Raw genomic sequence first — 16,632 nt, forward strand, 5'->3', positions numbered from 1 at the left:
ACTTTCGCAAGTAGCTCCAGCGCTTGTAGCGGGTTCTGGATATCTGAGCCACTATCGTGACCGCTACGTTCGGAGGCATGCGATTCGTCTTGCTGTAGCGTCGCGCGACGTTTTCCGCTGTTGCGCCCCAAGGTTTTCGCTGTTCGTATACGATAACGGGAATAGTCGCCACCCCGGCTGGAGTCTGCGAGAACGCAATTCAGGCCATCATTGTGGCAATTGACACACGGTGGCTTTCCAGTCTCTCCAATCGTCCTGAGATCACACTTCACCTTCCGGTGACGACACCGCGTACATGCTCGATAAATCCGCTCCCCAGTACTTTTCGTCATGTTATATTCCACAAGGAAGAATCAAATCAGACATTGGGAAATTGGGGATCCGCGAAACCTTTTGCCGCGGAGCTCTCCAGAATCCAGTCGGCGATGGTAGCTGGAGAGGAGGGTGTTGCGTTCACTGTGGGGTCGGAATCGGACCGTTTCTCACGCGGGTCGGCTTTCGGCTGCAGATGCGGTGGCCGGCTGTAGACGGCGCAGTGACCTTCCGACTCTCACCGGGCAACATCTCCACACTAGAGTGGAGAGATAGTCCATACAGAATTTACCATAGGTCTTCACTATGATCTTACGACTTAATGTTTCGGGTATAAACACCCTTTAGAGTGTCTCTCGCTGAGCAGCACGTTTCATCTAGGTGCACAACTGTCAACTGTGAGCTAAGCACACCAACTCTACATCCGACCCGACACCATCTTTACGCACTACACCCTTCGAAAATTCCACAGTATGGCACCTGAGGTACTTGTAGCTGACACTGCGACTGACATGCTTGCCTTCTCCAAGTCGCTCGCCAAGGTCGACTCTGCTACGAAAGAGGATAGCTATGGCACATACCATCCAGTAGATCCTAACACACTCGACTTGCAATCTAACTTCGGGACCATGCAGCCAGGTACAGTCGGCTATCTGCAACCAACATCGCCCAATACCCCTCTAGGGATCATGCACGAACGATATCAGAGGGATGGTTACTTATTTGTATGTTGTTCGACGAGAAAAGTGAAACATTAGTACTAATTGCTGTAGATCAAGAATCTGCTGCCTAAGGAGAAGGTGTTGGAATGTCGACGAGCCTACTTCGAGCACATGGCGCCCTCGGCACTTCTCAAGCCTGGTACCGATGCCGTCGAAGGCACATACTGCGGCGCTGATCCCAAGAAATACCTCCCACCAGGCAATCTTCGCCGTCTTTTCGGGCTCAAGGACGATCCAGAGTCGGACAAATACGTTGAACTCATGATCAGCGCTCACGAGGCAGACTTCTACCTCAAATTGACAGAGATTCCCGAGTTGCGCGCTTTCGTCCGCAAGTTCACCGGATGGGAGAAAGAGATCATGCTCCAGAGGAGTATGCTGAGAGCTTTCGCTCCCAATTCAGAACTAACGCCCGTGCATTACGACCAAATGTATCTTCGCGCCGGACCACCTACATCATTGACGGCGTGGGTGCCAATTGGACCTGTATCGCTTGAAGGAGGCGGGCTGATGTACCTTGACAAGTCGTACGACATCGGGCAGGCGACAGAGGAAGAGTTCAAGCGCAACAATCACAATTTGACGAACGAGGAACGCGTTTCGGCATTCAACAAGAACATGAACGATGGCGGCTTTTTGTCACGCGATACTATTGAGTATGGCCAACAAGCGAAACGAAAGTGGCTTGTTACTGAATACGAGACGGGCGATGTAATCTTCCACAGTCCGTGGATGGTGCATGCGAGTTGCAAGAACAAGGATCCAGAGGCGAGAATCAGGCTCGCTACAGATCTGCGGTTTGTTAACCCAGATGAGCCTTACGACACCCGGTGGATGAAGATATATCGCCCATTGGACGGATTGTAGGTGTGGGTGCTGGATTGATTAGCATAGCGCTCGTGTCTTCGATGCACAAATGTCGCAATATCATACTCTTTCTTGCGGACACGTCTCGTACGTACTGTGATAACCCAGTGTACGCAAGTGTCACCTCAAGATTTTGTGTCCAGGTCTGGCTCCGCTAATAATACAGGCCACTGTATCAAGCTTGAATCTCATGGGGCCAATCGAAAGCTACAAGATTGTTACACGGTGTAGGTGCCCCACCACAAACAATAGGCAGCCTCGCGAAGCGAAATGTTCCATCTCTTCTTCACCAACATCATAGCTCCAGATGCGTGTCGAAACTATGGCTCCTATGTTCAACATCATGGCACTTCCATTGGACCTAATCCTAGAATTTCTCGCTCACGCAATGCGCGTTCGTGGAGCGATAAGACATCGCCTAGGCAACCGTAAGTGCTCCACAAGCCACACAATTGTCAACCTAAAGAAGTGGAAGGCCACTTGGACGTCCAAATCATGAAGATTCTTCGTCAGTCGCCCTTCCTCGAAGGTCTTGCTGTGCAGCTGTATAAGCTTGGGGAACTCGGTACGGAGTTCATGATCTGGCGACTACTGCACGTGCTCCCTGTCAACCCATTGTGGGATGAGTTCCGACGTTTAGCTCGTACCCTAGCCGATTATGGCGGCAACAGTGAATGGTCTTTCGAAGCCAACATCTCCTTACTGTCGCGGAAAGCCAATAGAGGAATGCACTTGATGATCAAACGTCTTTGTGATCCTCACACAGAATTAGGTTCATTAGGACCGCCAGGCCTGCTCGACATTGATGCACTTCGTTTCGAACACGATTTGGTCAGGACAGCAATCCACTCAGGCGACCTTTCCATCGTGGAGATACTCAGCACCTCCGCGGCGCTGCAGGATCTATGGCGAGAAGATGGGGATGCTTTATGCGAGCTTTGTGTTGCTGGAGTACAAGCCAACGACTTTTTCGCGCTGGAAATAATCCTGGCGTAGCTTGATGTCCAGCATGCAAGTATATCGCGAGCTTGTTACATCACCTATGTTTCGCTGAAAGGCGACGTTACCGAATTCGAGAAGATTATACTTCCGGTTCGACCAGCGTCACCGCCGGAGAGATACCTTGCGCTCGACACAAGTCTCGAAACACTCAACGTAGAGCTTATACGATGGTGGGGAGATCGCTTCATGCCTCATCAATATCAGCAACCACATCAACGACGACTACCATGCATTCTGGGGCTTTTGCATGAACTCGTTGCGCGGAGGGCTTTCCGGCCTTTCGAGCCATCAGATCACGAGCAAGAAATGGACATCAACACATTGATGCATACACCTAGGCCATACATTTTTGATAGACTGCGGACGCTTAGAGCACAGCTAACTGCCTCGGATATAAAGCAGACTCTTTGGGTCGAGTTTTTAGAGAATGCATGTCAAAAGGATTGGCGTGCGATGGTTCAATACTTGCTGAATCTTGGAGCTCATATCTCAACGCCACACATGCAGAGTCCGCTTAAAAGGGCTTGTTCCCGCGGGTACACTGAGATAGTGCGGATCCTGCTGGCGGAAGGGGCTGTCATTGATCGCGACACCATGAATATGACTGCGGACGCAACACACTGGAACCTAGAGAAAATGTTGGCGGATGAGTACGGAGCTTTCAATACTATTCTACCGAGGATGTTCTTGTGGGCAGTCATACAGGAACACACCGCTTTTTGCCTTGAGCTTTTCAAATGCCACGGACGTTTAGCCCCTGGTGATTGGCATGAAGCCATAAAACGGGCAGAAGATGAAGGATTGACCAGTATAGTTGAATTGCTCAAAGAGATTCACCCAGATTAAGGTGTGCTGCCTGCGCGGTCCGCAGGAGTTGCGCCCCCTTCAGACGATTACCTTGCTTCTACTCTAGACGCCAGTAATGGACTGTTTCCCGACACTCAGCTCCTAAGAAACACGTGGGTGATGTTCGGTACCACCACCGGGAGCAACGGGATATGAAGCTCAGCCTCACCTGCCGTGCGGGAGTTTGGCAGCCATAAGGTTGTTAGAAGAGTAACACGGTCATAAAAACACTCCTAAATCAGTCCATCCGGCAATAGGTACTCTAGTGAGCGTTGAGCGCTGGCACGTATAAGAGCCTTCTGAGCGACTGACTGATTCGTCAACATCTCCAGCCTCTTTCGCGAAAGCCAACTGCAACCCAGCCATAGTCTCTTTCGAGTTGTGCAGCAACCAGACTGCGACTCTGCCCATCTTTTTGACCTCATCCTTCATTCCCGGGAACCTCTGAACCAGTGCCTACTCCGTGTCTTCTCCTGTGTACTTCCACTGGACCAATGTCATGCACGCATGGGTTTCCTGCTCTGTGAAAGTATGCGCCCCAAAACCTGCCACACCCAGCTCCTATGGCTTTCGAACATCGGTTGGTCCCAGATCTTGATCTTCTTCCCCTCCTCGCCGACCTCGAAGTCTTCTGTCGCCCAGCGCGCATAGTCTCTTGCGTTTCCGAAAGTGTCGAAAGCGTAAGAACCACCCGTAACCAGTTTGCCATTGACGGCAGAGTAAATATAGGGTAGGTATTTTGTATGCATGCCTGGTCCTCGGGACATGGTCTTGCTATCAACGTACTGTGCGTCTGTGATTGGCTGCAGAGGACACGGAGGATCGACGATCTCGACAGTAACGTCGCCACCGATTGGTAGCAGGCCGGCAGGATATCCGATAATAGACTTGGGCGATTTCGTAGCTTCCATGTTTTAAGTTCAAATATTGTTTGAGAGATATGTGGTGGGATACCTACGCATGGTCCAGACTCAGGGCACGCTGGCATTCGATCTTTTGATGAGTGGAAGGTACAATGGTCAGTTCTTGGGTGTATGAGGTTCGTGTCGATTTATACTTTCAGTAAAACTGCAGCTCCTATGTCGCATATTTTGGTTCCCTTGTACCATTATAGTTAGCATTGGAATGATCTAGGTCGCTGCGTGTCATGTGAAGAATCCTGAGCTGAACGCGCTTACGTGGGGTTGCCATAATTCTCTATGACTACGGTGTGCACGTCGACCGTACGCTTGAGGCCTCGTTTGACAGATTTAGGACTTCTCTTGCCTGCTTGATATACTAAAATGCAATCAAAGATATGTGCAAACGCATAGCGGGATGGTCGAGCATGCTGCAGTAAGGTACGAAGACCTCGACATATTTCTGCAGACGATTGATTAATATGAATTCCATTGAGGGACTCAGTACTACGAACGATGCTTTCACAAGGTCGATATGCACACTTGATGAGTTCCTCGCATCACGTGATTTAAGAGCTACACCAATGACGTCACGAGTGGGAATTGCTTGTTGCCGGCCTAACGACAGTTGACTTATTGGCTTTCGGACATTCGTCTACTGTCAACTATTAGGCATTTTAGTGCTCTAGCACGAACGGCAAGCGATGCACATCCAGGCAATTTGATTCTTCTACACCTAGCGGACACGCTCTTTGGTCAAGACTTAGGACCCAGAATTGACAGCAATGTTATTTTTCATGCGACGTCACCAGTCCCCAAGCAGGGGCTTCATCCTGAATACTCCTAAAATACATGCAACACTTCGGTAGGAACGCCAGATGACCTACTCGTGGCGTGGATGCAATCCGGCCTCTCCAGAGCTACGATGAGCACTTCGCGCATAGATTCACTGCGGCAATACTCGCTTTACGCTTGCACGCGATGATCTCAGCATTAGTAATTGATAGCTGCGGAACACCCGGAAAACATTTACCTGTTGTGCATGCGCAAAGCGGGAAAACTGTGCTTGTCGGCTTACCATCTACAACCGAAGCTAAATCCGCCTAACGCTACGCCACGTCCAGAGGCGCGTGCTCCATATTTCCTTGGGCGCTACAGGAGTTCCCAGCATTATGCATTCACTCCGCCTTTCCCCAGAAACGTGACTATGGGGTGCGGCATGCGCAAAACTGGGCTTATGTCATCGTCAATTAGTGACTGACATAGCCGACCGCACACGCTGGCCCATCTATAGCCGGTTGCTCGATTTTGACCTTGGTATTCATCTAAGAACAACAATGTCAAAGTTTCTAGTCTAGCGTAGCCTTTGATTAGCTGCCTGTCAGTCTACAAGATAAAACCCACAGCACCGACAGTAAGGCATCGCAACCAGCTCAAATCCCACATCAGTAATAGAGCATTATGGGCTTCTTGCAATGCATCGTCAAGAACGATTCAACAAAGTCGGATCCGCCGGAGATCTACAATGGACGCGTCTTCCTCGTCAGTCTGGTTGTGAGTCTCCCGTGCCGTCAGCGAATACTCAGTGCAACATACTAATTGTGGCGGAAAGGCCTGCTCCGGAGCCCTTCTGTTCGGTATGGACATGGGCATCATGGGCGGTGTGCTGACAATGGATACATTTCAGCGGTATGATCATCGCTCTGTTCATGACTGGACACTTGCTAATGTGGTGCACAGGCAGTACGGCCTCAAGGACAAGTCTCCCACCGAGCTCGCAAACCTTTCTTCCAACATCGTTTCTGTAATCCAAGCCGGTGCCTTCGCGGGCGCCCTCTTCGCGTCCTGGCTGGCGAATAAGTTTGGAAGAAGATGGTCACTCATTTACGCATCCTTCCTCCTCTTCGCTGGTGTGGCTTGTCAAGCTGGTGCATCAGGCCATGTTGAAGTGCTATACGTGGGACGGTCAGTGCGCAAAGTACCCACAGTCAGATATGATTCTAATGCGCTACAGGCTACTCGCTGGCCTCGCGGTTGGTATTGCGAGCACGGTCAACCCACTCTACGTCTCTGAAAACGCACCTAGAGGCATCCGAGGCCTTCTCACAGGTCTCTACCAGCTGACCTTGGTGTCTGGCTTGACACTTGCGTTCTGGATCAACTACGGGAGCAACCTTCACTTGCATGGCCAAATTCAATACGTCTTGCCTCTGGCTATCCAAGCGGTCCCGGGTATCACACTCTGCGTTGGCATGTTCTTTGCCAATGAATCACCGAGGTGGCTTGCTCAGAAGAATCCCACAAAGGCTCTCCAGGTACTGGCGACCCTACGTGGTCTTCCTCCAACTCATCAATACGTAGTTGACGAGATGGGTGGTATTGAACTTCAATTGGAAGAGGAACGCGCGCTCACCGGTGGTAAATCGGCGTGGAGCATGTTGAAGGAAGCCTTCACCATCAAATCATATCGCAGACGATCGATCCTTTGCATCACGCTTATGATGTGGAGTAACCTGACCGGAACGAACGCCATGACATACTACAGCCCTACAATCTTCGCATCGGTGGGCCTTTCCGGTAGCTCCGTTGGTCTGTTTGCCACGGGAATATATGGCATCGTCAAGATGGTAGCGTGCGCAATTTTCATCTTCTTTGTCACAGATTCTCTCGGTAGAAGGAAGTCGCTACTGTGGACTGGCTGCGTACAGGTAAGACTTAAAATCTTGTCCTGCTATATAACTTACTGATTCATGTAGGGACTTGCACTGTTCTATGTCGGCTTCTACATCCGTTTCGACCCACCTGTCAAAGGCGAACCCATCTCAGCGGCTGGCTACGTCGCGTTGGTCATGATCTATATTTTCGCCTCCGTGTATCAATTCGGCTGGGGTCCTGTGGTCTGGACGTACAGCTCCGAGATTCCCCCTGCTCGACTGCGCGCACTCATGATGGGTATGGCAGTTGCAAGCCAGTGGCTGTTCAACTTCGTTGGTAGGCCTATGCTTAAACATGTAGTTGAGGTCTCGAGCTGATCGTATTCTACAGTCGCAAAAGCAACACCGTCCATGTTCGCGACACTCGGTAAGAACGGCTTTGGCACGTACTTCGTGTATGGAAGCTTTTGCTTTGTTATGGTCATCTACGCGTGGTTCTTAATTCCAGAGACTAAAGGAGTTTCTTTGGAACACATGGACGAGCTTTTCTCTCAGAACAATGTGAGGAATAAGTTTGTGCCCACTCCACGCGCAATGGTGTGGGAGAGCGACGCTGATGTCAAAGGTGTTGAGGATGCGAAGTCAGCCAGTGAGCATTTTGAGCGCATCTGAGCGCCACGTATCAATCAACGGGGTTCACATAATCATAATGCATCGATTTGCAGGCATCTAATGAGGACTTGTTTTTCACTGTTCTCTACACCTCTATGTTGAAGCCTTCCACGATCTCCTATCCCTTACTTGCTTGAGGGTCTAGTCCTTTTAATCGACGAGTCGGATCCAGAGGTAGGTAGGACTAGCAGTCGCATAATTTTCGAATATTGACTTGTGTCCGGATACAACTCGACTCCAGGAACTTGCTCTTGCGTTCTCCTCTATTGAGGATTGTATTCGAATAATGTCTTCTGTCTCGCTTGGCGAGAGCATTCAAGGACTGCAATAGCTGGTTGATCAGCTCTGAGTAGCTTCTAAGTCATGTACCATGCCCTGAATCGACATGGTGTGTGCTTCGTGGGCAAAAAGCTTTCTGGCACTGTTTCCTGAAATCCGCTTGTTATGACTGTGCTAGTTGTTCCTTAGTTTGTATACATCTCATGGTTGTCGCGCGGCAATAAATTAATTTATATGCTCGCTATTAAGTGCCCCAAGTTTCCATCAGAATGAATTCAAACCGCGACTTGTTGTTCAAATCATGTTCGATGCTCTATATAATTTTTGCTCTTAAGAACCTCAATGTATAGATAATTATACGTGCCCAAAAGGAATCGTATAGCATAATGGGACCAGAAGAATCTATATCTGAGTGAAAGATATATCTTGGGCTGCCTTGGTCGCAAACGGAGCAACCAATGAAAAGGTTCCATCGCAAAGCTAAGGTCCATGGACCCCCAGATCACCATGTAGCTTGGCCTAGCTTTAGGACGTTCGTGAAAGCCGCACCAGTCTATCCCGAGAACTGCAAAGAAAGTTCACGGGCCACCCGATACCTAACACGTTGTCTCGATCTGGTCACATATGTGCACATGACCAAGCTGTGCACAGGACCCTTCACCTCCACCGCGCGCCTTGGCACTCATAAAGCTACACCACCTCTCAATAAGATCACCTTAAAGACAGAGCCACCCATCATAACTCTGCTTATCAACATTTCCAGCTCAAGACCGATCAACTCTCAAGTCCAATCCGTCACGACCTCACCCACCAATACCAGCTTACCATCATTGTTAAGATGGCTCCCCAAAACCGCCACCACAATCTCCTCAGGCAGATCGAATATCGCTCGTTTGTAAAGACCATCGAGATTTACCACTTCCCTCACCACCTCTTCTCGGTATCTCAATTCGAGGCACTCTGCAACACCACAGTCCCCGGTTTCGTCCGCCGTCTAGAATCGACGGACACTCTGTGCAACTACAATGGTTCAGAGAAGAACCTTGTACCGGATGGTGACGATGTTCCCATCGGCTTCACTGAGGAAACCTATCTGTGGAACGTCTTCCGAGATCAAGGCAGTGCTCTGGGCTTTCGCCTTCTGGACGAGGACCGCATCGAGTGGGTGCTTTTCGACGCGCTGATCGATGATGTCCTCTCCAACGCGACCGTGGATAACGGGGTGCCCATGTTCGACCATGTGGCAGTGTTGGAGTGTGGTGACTCAAGCCGAAGCTGGAAAGGCACAGTAATGGGTAACCTGGAACATCGAGACTGGTATAGGGGCCTGGCGGCTGCCGAGAGGCCTATACTACCGCTCGGTCGTGTGGAGGCCAATCGTGCAGCTCACGATCGGATCAAGACGCACCGCGCTCAGGCTGCTCAGGCTGCTCAAAAGGCCGACGCTAATTCGCGCGAGAGTAGTGAGTGATGGGATATACCAGTCACCAAGGTACGTCCAATTCCAGATCTGTTCCCAAGGTCAACACTGCTGGGACTCATGCGAGAGAATCAAACATCGGGCGCAACATGAATGAACGCTAATTAGCAAAGTTCATAGCACAAGGTTGCACTTTGGAGCGGTCTTTTCTACTGCCATGGACTTGGAGATTGGAAGGCTTTCACTAAGATATGAACTCACATGGAAGTGCTGCAGCCCCATTTTAGCTTCAACTCTTCTCCAACAGTGCGTCTATTTCTTGTGAAAGGGTTTCTCTATTTTCTTTTAAAAGAGGTGTCTTTGGGGATCACTACGGTGCCATGGTCCAGTTGAGGGAAATCACCCACATAGAGTTTATTTGATAGCTCATATTGATTGGCGATAGCAAATGTTATGAGGCTTTCAAACTCATTAAATACCTCCCATGAACAGTTACAAAATGAAATAACTGTGTTAGATGCAAAGCTTATATCTCCCATAGCACAACACGTTGTTTCAATATATTCTTGATTTAGAGATTACCAGAGAAGTAATCTGACAGTAGTGTTTGACACTCGACACACCGTATGTGTACTGATTTCTAGGCGCTATAATATTCAACTTTATAAAGGTTCTAGTTCTAGTACCTCCATGCCAAATAAAGACAGAGTGTGAGACTTATCGTCAATCAAGCGGGGTTTGGGGCGAGAACAGTCCTACACATTGGACAGCGATCCGTCGCACCTTCGCTCTTATGCATCCAAGCTTCGAGGCACTCCGCACAGAACAAGTGGCCGCAGGCCTTTACCTTCACAGCGTCCACCATGCGCTCCGTACAGATATTGCATTCAGCTTCCGTGCTAGTACAGGGCTCAGAAACCTCAGACACAGGAACCATTTGAGCAATCTCAATAGCTTTCAATCGATTCGCCCAATATTCCCGCTCTTCCCGCCACACTGCGATTGCACGTCCAGGAGGGAGTTGCTGCTCACGCTCCAAAAGCAGATCAATTAAGCGTGGATCATCTGAGCTTAAAATCCCCAATAGACGCAGACCGAAGACGATGATGAGAGTAGCAACATGGGCCCATAGCTCTTCTCCACACTGTCGATCGTGCCGGCAGTGATATCGGGTTAGCTTCCACAGCCTACGAATGGTGCGCTGTAGATCAATGTTGTGCAGGTAGCCCTATTGTCCTCATTCACATTGGTTTCAGCAACAATATGAAACCACTCCTGCGACAGAGTCTCGTATACTCTGCGCCAGCCAGAGTTGTTAGGGTAAGAGTCGAAGGTCATCGTGACACGGCCGGCCAGCCTCACGAAACAGGCTAGAAATTTCCCCGCTTCTGGAGGGTTCAAACTAATCTGCGGCTTTTCAAAGATTATCTGCAGAGCGCTGAGACGGATGATGTGTTCGAACATGTATGCTGTTCTGTATTGGAGTGCCCTGTTATTGGTTGTTTCTTTCTGTTCTTGGATCACCTGAGTTCGGACCACACTTGAGTGTGGTTTTATGTATCTATGGAAAACCTTGAACATTGTATCTCACTAGATCATGATCCTCGAAATCAGACGTATTGTACCTTTACGATACTTGCTCACAATGTTGATAAGACAGCTAGACGCATTGCAGACTTCGGAGCTGGTATTGTGAACCAGGTAGCCGTGCAATGCACGATTGTGCAGCACCAAAACGCGATCTCATTGGCAGATTGAATTAGTATTTGCGGATGGCACGCACTGTTCTAGATCGCTTTTAGCATTGATCCTATGGTGTCTATTTATGGCAGTATGGATCAATACGATATTTTCGGACTCAGATTTCGATATTGACCTATATGATGTATGGGGACTGGTGCAGCTATTTGGCCAAAAGTTGATTTCATTGATCTTTCTTCGCCTATCCGCGCATCAGGATGCTTCTCCATCCCCTCACTGCAAGTACCAAACAGATACAGCAATAGTCAAATGTTCTAACAATCAGGATTCCATAGCTTGCGTACTTACCACAAGCTGCCGTTCCTCCGAAATCAGAGTCAGGTATTATTTGTGGCAAGGCACCCGTCTCGTGTGATTGAAAACACGCAAACTTGAAGTCCGTATTTATTCTACTATGCTTTGTCTTTAGAGGACTTTCCACCAGTGGGACATAGAACACCTACACGACTCTTTTTCCCCAAACTTTCGGTGGTATCACTTTTTCAATATGTCATCAGCTCCTCAGCAGCCCAATGAAGACGCACAACCACGCAGTTTGAAAATGCTACAGCAAATCAACCAATACCTACGTGATCAGAAACTTGGGCACGTAGTGGATCTTCTCCCTTCGTATAAAGAACATCGGATCTCTCTAGATAACACCGATGACCCCTGCCTCGATCTGGGCTACGTAGTGGATGATCACGAAGAGCGACTTAGCTTGTCGATCAGAGGCCACAGCAATCGGCTTCAACTCAAGAAAAAGAAAAACCACCCCGAGAAGGAAATGACATTCGTGAAAGGGTACGCTATGGGCAAGAAAGAACCATTTGACTGGAACACAACATTGTACGAAGGCCTATTAGAGGAACCTGCTATGTATCGACTCATTCGTGCGCTTCTTAATTATTACCTTCTGCAATGGGCAGCAGATTCTTCTGACGCTCTTCATTATACTCTACCTCAGTCTTTCACATTCGGGGATATTGAGCGCAATGACTTACGCGAGGCTTTGCACATGCTTAGCGAGACTGATGGCTTCAAGAATTTTTAGAACAGGACGCAGCCCATCCAAGCAGCTGATCGTGCTATCAGTGCCTCGGTCTCGTCGAGGAGTTCGGGCCCTGTTGTTCTGCCTACAAGTTCTTTACGTCAGTCAACCACGCAGGCACGACCACCAAAAGGTGCCCTGCCAAGCACACAGCATCCCGGATTCGATAGCGACACAAGTAATTCAAATGACAGAACTCCCTTCGTTTCGGGGGTCATACAAAATCTCAAGAGCCCTTCTGAAGTACCAAACCTGGTCAATTTACCTCACTTGAAAGATGTGGAGATACAGGAATGCAACCACAAAAGCGACAACTTCCTGCCACTGCGACTTTGTATTGGGAACATAAACAGAGGCAAGGTCTGGATGTATATCGAGAAGGGTTCAACAACGCGGTACCCGCCCTGTGAGATTGAGATCGTCCATCCAGAACGATTGGAGACTATTCCGTTGAAGGAACTGAAGACGAAAACAATTATCACAGACTACGGTATCACTTTACTGGAACCCTTTTTAACTGGCAAGGCGGGTGGCGAGTACACCTACCCGATGTTTAACATAGGGAGGTACTACTTCTTTCTCGCTTATCAGCAAAAAGGCCTGGAGTTGAAAGAAAACGACATTCATATGAACAACGGCTATGCCAGATATCTCGGAAATGGTGTAAACGCATACACGAAAGCGTACCCTCCTTCACAGTCTCACATCGCGCAAGGCGAAGACAAAGAGATGCCCTACCAATCTGTTCAGGCCGCAGCAGATCCTCGATATACCATCACACAGCCATCTCCAGCATCGCATTTATTCCCTACTCAATCCGATAAGAGCGAGAACAGTAAAGCCATCGACGCTGCTCAAGTCACATCAAATTTGCAAGCCGGTATCGGGCAACCTTTTCCAAAAACACCCTTGAAGCAGACATTATTAAGTCCAACATCCCCACCTGAGCACGAAAAAGGTGCTTCTTCCTACGAAATTGTGGATGATGTGGCTCCACCGGGAAGCCCAAACACCCCCAACTTGAACCAGCTACGAGCGCAAAAGAATATACTTGGAGAAAGGCATAGGGGCTTACAGCAACAGGTTCAGAAACACCGTAATGCAACTTACGAACTAGAGGAGGAGTTGGATGACACGACAGTTGCACTTCGAGACATTGATAGGAAGATTCAAGAAGTCATAGGCGTGGAAGACATCCCTGATTTCGGTTATAATACAATCTCTCGCGAAACTTTGAGGAGATGGCGCGTCGAGAATCGCAGTAAAGAATTCCTATGAGGGGTTGCAATGCGTATTAAGGGGAGCAAGTTTGTTAAATTTCGGTGCAAATGCCAACTGATATGGGACGTCGCTCATTCAAGATTCCCTGTGGTCTCTATAGTTTTGCTTGTTTCTTGTATTTGTACGCTCATTACTCTAGTGCGAAGGTGTTGTTTAGATTTTGAAAGCCACTCATTCGATTAACTTATACTTCCATTCAAGACCTCTGGTACAATGAACCAGTAGTAAATACATTTCATTGCTACTCCATCTGCTCCTGTAGGCACAAATGACCAGCCCGCTTTCGAAACGTGCAACCCACTTCTGCCCTTTCGGAATTTTCCCTGCAAAGACGCAGTGCATCGCCTACCGTCTCGTGAAGGTGCCGTAGTAACAGTATAGTCTGTGTATTCAAGGCATTACAGGCTACTGAGCAGATCTCACGGTTGGTCGTGCGTTTGTTGTCCTTGCGAAGCTTGCTTCTTCTGTCACGCGGCTATAACAAGCAGCTTTGAATCGACTTGTGTCAGACCGCGTGAATGTTGCCAAACAAATAGATATTGTATATCAGGTTACCCAGCTCCCCGTCCCCAAAGCCACCAAAGCTCATTGTAAGCTTCGCTGTTCCCTTTGAAGCAATAAGTCGACTATGTCCGCTTTCCAGCAGCTTCCGGATATTCAAGAGCGCAACCAAACGAAGATAACAGAGATCTGGGCAAAGATTATTGCCACGGGTCTCAACCATGTTCTCCAGAATCTACCTCCAGTTGATGACTACGACATTACCCTTGAAGGTGTTGCTCCGGCGCTGAACATCGGCTGTGTATGGCCGCAGGCTACTTACGCTGGGGATTGCACATTACACCTCAATTCAGTCCCTCGGACGTACCCAGACTATTCTCGCAACCATTCGCGTCCCCGTCACGACTGGGTAGCAGGAATGGATCATGAGAATATAAGGAAGAAGGGGGTCTTCGCCTGGCATCCGGAGCTTTACAATGGGCTGTTCGAGAGGCCAATGAACCGACGAACTGCTGCGCTTTTGCAATACTACATCTTACAGTGGGCGGCCAATACTCTAGTATCATTTAGGTTCTCTGGAGACATTGATGTGGATGCTCTATGCGAAGCTTTGGAAATGCTAGGAGAGACCGAGGAGTTCAAGGCTAGGGCTCCGGAGATTGGGCAACAACAACCCACGGAACAACCATTCACAGAACAACAACTAATGGGACAACAATTCATGGAACAAGAACTCACGAGAACCTCACCAACAAATGGCCTCATGGCATCCGACCAGGATAACAATCGCGACGCTAACAGGAGATCTGTCCGGGCTATCCTGAACGAGATTAGAACATCAGTCCCTGCTGTCGATACATTGCCTACATTACAAGACTTGAATCTCAAGTTCGAACCGCACGACAAGGACGAACGCTTTTACCTACCTTTTCGCCTCTACATTGGGAAATCGAAGGGAGCAACTAACCGTTGCGAGGCATGGATGTACATGACTTACCCCCAAGGAAAGAAGCAAGGAGTCGTTCAACCATGCGAAATGAATTTAACAAATGCCAACGGCGAGGTGGTCGGTAGCCGCACTCTAGCTACGGGATGGTCTCCCGACTTGGGTGAACTCAACTTGGCCGAACCCTTCAAAGCTACCAAAGGATCCGAGAAAGGCAGCAACTACCTCCCTCTAACGTACGTGACACAATACTGCTTCCTGTTGAAGTACGAAGAGGAAGGAGTACCAATCAATAAGAGTCTTATCGTGATCAACCAGACTTTCAAGCGGTATCTTGAAAACGGGGTGAAATTCTATCAACAGAGCGTTAAGTCCAAGCCCACCAAGAGCCAAGCCAAGCCCAAAGCCGTACCCAAAATCAGGCTAGGTGGACAGAAAGCTACTAGGGCAACTCGACAGCAGAGGGTCAACTACGAAGAGGCACCAGACGTAGGGGCGGACGAGGAGGAGAATTATTCCTACACGCCTTCAGCCACCGCAAGGATCCTTCGTGAGAGGAACAAAGAAAAGTCGTCAAAAGGAAAACATGCTATCAGTCCACCAAACCTCTCTTCAGCGAACAATGAAGCACCATCAGCCGCAGCCTCCGCCGACGAGACACAAGAATCAATCCATACGCTTCACACCGCCGACGAATTAAACCTACGAGAAACCCAGCTACAAAACCGCCTTTCCTACAGCCTTACCTCGGTGCACAAAAGCTACCTTCACTGGAACAACGTTCGAGAAACTATTCCCGAGGAGGTACTGGACGAATTATACGAGGAACTCCCGCTCCTCAAGCTGGCAGAGCAGAACCTCAGCAATGAGATAGAGAAGCAGATACAGACCTGGAATGGGGTTCAGGATGTGCTGAGTCGGATGGAGGAGCTTGGGTTGGAATCGCAGTGGCAGGGTTGAAGAGGGGAGTAGGTACGGCGACATGCGCCACTCCTAACGGTCGTCATTACCTCGCAGATCGGAAGTACGCCCGCCATCGAGTCGCCTCCCTTCGTTTCACTCTTTTCAACTAGAGCTTCTCGAGCCACACTGTCCGGCTCCTACTCCCGTTCCCTACTTTTCTCTTTTACTGCAAGTCATCTGCTTTCTTCTCTACTCGCGTCTTATCTTACTCTGGAGCTTTCCCATCATTCCCTCCATCTCTTCCTCAGCGGGTACGCTAACCTTTCCTCCCCACCCCACACCCCTTCCCAACACCACTCCAGCATCCTCATTCACATCACCCCTCCGTACACCTTCCCTTATCACATCAGTCATTCCTTACTTTCATTCCTCATTTAGCTAGCTAGTCTCTTACATAGAAAATCCAACTACCATCACTCCTTACCTGCTCCGCTCCAGCTCACAGTGAACAGAACAAGTACCATATCCTACAACAAG

General features: G+C 49.1%; 7 protein-coding genes across 7 annotated transcripts; 6 read left to right on the plus strand and 1 right to left on the minus strand.

Moving 5' to 3' along the window:
* Positions 1-824: 824 nt before the first annotated feature.
* Positions 825-1,901, plus strand: N0V89_007952 (uncharacterized protein; the record flags this gene model as incomplete). The annotated part of the gene is made up of 2 exons (XM_056216712.1): positions 825-899; positions 1,086-1,901. 2 exons carry the CDS (start codon positions 825-827, stop codon positions 1,899-1,901), a joined length of 891 nt encoding a protein of 296 aa, XP_056068268.1.
* A 322-nt stretch (positions 1,902-2,223) lies between these two features.
* On the plus strand, positions 2,224-2,897 carry N0V89_007953 (uncharacterized protein; the record flags this gene model as incomplete). Its single annotated transcript, XM_056216713.1, has 2 exons — positions 2,224-2,329; positions 2,377-2,897. The coding sequence occupies 2 exons, from the start codon at positions 2,224-2,226 to the stop codon at positions 2,895-2,897; spliced, it is 627 nt and encodes a 208-aa protein (XP_056068269.1).
* A 1,349-nt stretch (positions 2,898-4,246) lies between these two features.
* Positions 4,247-4,660, minus strand: N0V89_007954 (uncharacterized protein; the record flags this gene model as incomplete). Its single annotated transcript, XM_056216714.1, has 1 exon — positions 4,247-4,660. The coding sequence occupies one exon, from the start codon at positions 4,658-4,660 to the stop codon at positions 4,247-4,249; it is 414 nt and encodes a 137-aa protein (XP_056068270.1).
* Positions 4,661-6,109: 1,449 nt separating this feature from the next.
* On the plus strand, positions 6,110-7,974 carry N0V89_007955 (uncharacterized protein; the record flags this gene model as incomplete). The annotated part of the gene is made up of 6 exons (XM_056216715.1): positions 6,110-6,202; positions 6,261-6,337; positions 6,389-6,613; positions 6,663-7,356; positions 7,405-7,639; positions 7,694-7,974. The coding sequence occupies 6 exons, from the start codon at positions 6,110-6,112 to the stop codon at positions 7,972-7,974; spliced, it is 1,605 nt and encodes a 534-aa protein (XP_056068271.1).
* A 911-nt stretch (positions 7,975-8,885) lies between these two features.
* Positions 8,886-9,724, plus strand: N0V89_007956 (uncharacterized protein; the record flags this gene model as incomplete). Its single annotated transcript, XM_056216716.1, has 2 exons — positions 8,886-9,047; positions 9,092-9,724. 2 exons carry the CDS (start codon positions 8,886-8,888, stop codon positions 9,722-9,724), a joined length of 795 nt encoding a protein of 264 aa, XP_056068272.1.
* Positions 9,725-11,921: 2,197 nt separating this feature from the next.
* Positions 11,922-13,742, plus strand: N0V89_007957 (uncharacterized protein; the record flags this gene model as incomplete). Its single annotated transcript, XM_056216717.1, has 2 exons — positions 11,922-12,292; positions 12,659-13,742. The coding sequence occupies 2 exons, from the start codon at positions 11,922-11,924 to the stop codon at positions 13,740-13,742; spliced, it is 1,455 nt and encodes a 484-aa protein (XP_056068273.1).
* A 631-nt stretch (positions 13,743-14,373) lies between these two features.
* N0V89_007958 (uncharacterized protein) lies at positions 14,374-16,152 on the plus strand (the record flags this gene model as incomplete). The annotated part of the gene is made up of 1 exon (XM_056216718.1): positions 14,374-16,152. One exon carries the CDS (start codon positions 14,374-14,376, stop codon positions 16,150-16,152), a length of 1,779 nt encoding a protein of 592 aa, XP_056068274.1.
* Between the last annotated feature and the right edge of the window lie 480 nt (positions 16,153-16,632).

Source organism: Didymosphaeria variabile (genome assembly GCF_027946475.1).
Source record: "Didymosphaeria variabile strain IMI 356815 chromosome Unknown scaffold_6, whole genome shotgun sequence".
Lineage (NCBI taxonomy): Eukaryota > Fungi > Ascomycota > Dothideomycetes > Pleosporales > Didymosphaeriaceae > Didymosphaeria > Didymosphaeria variabile.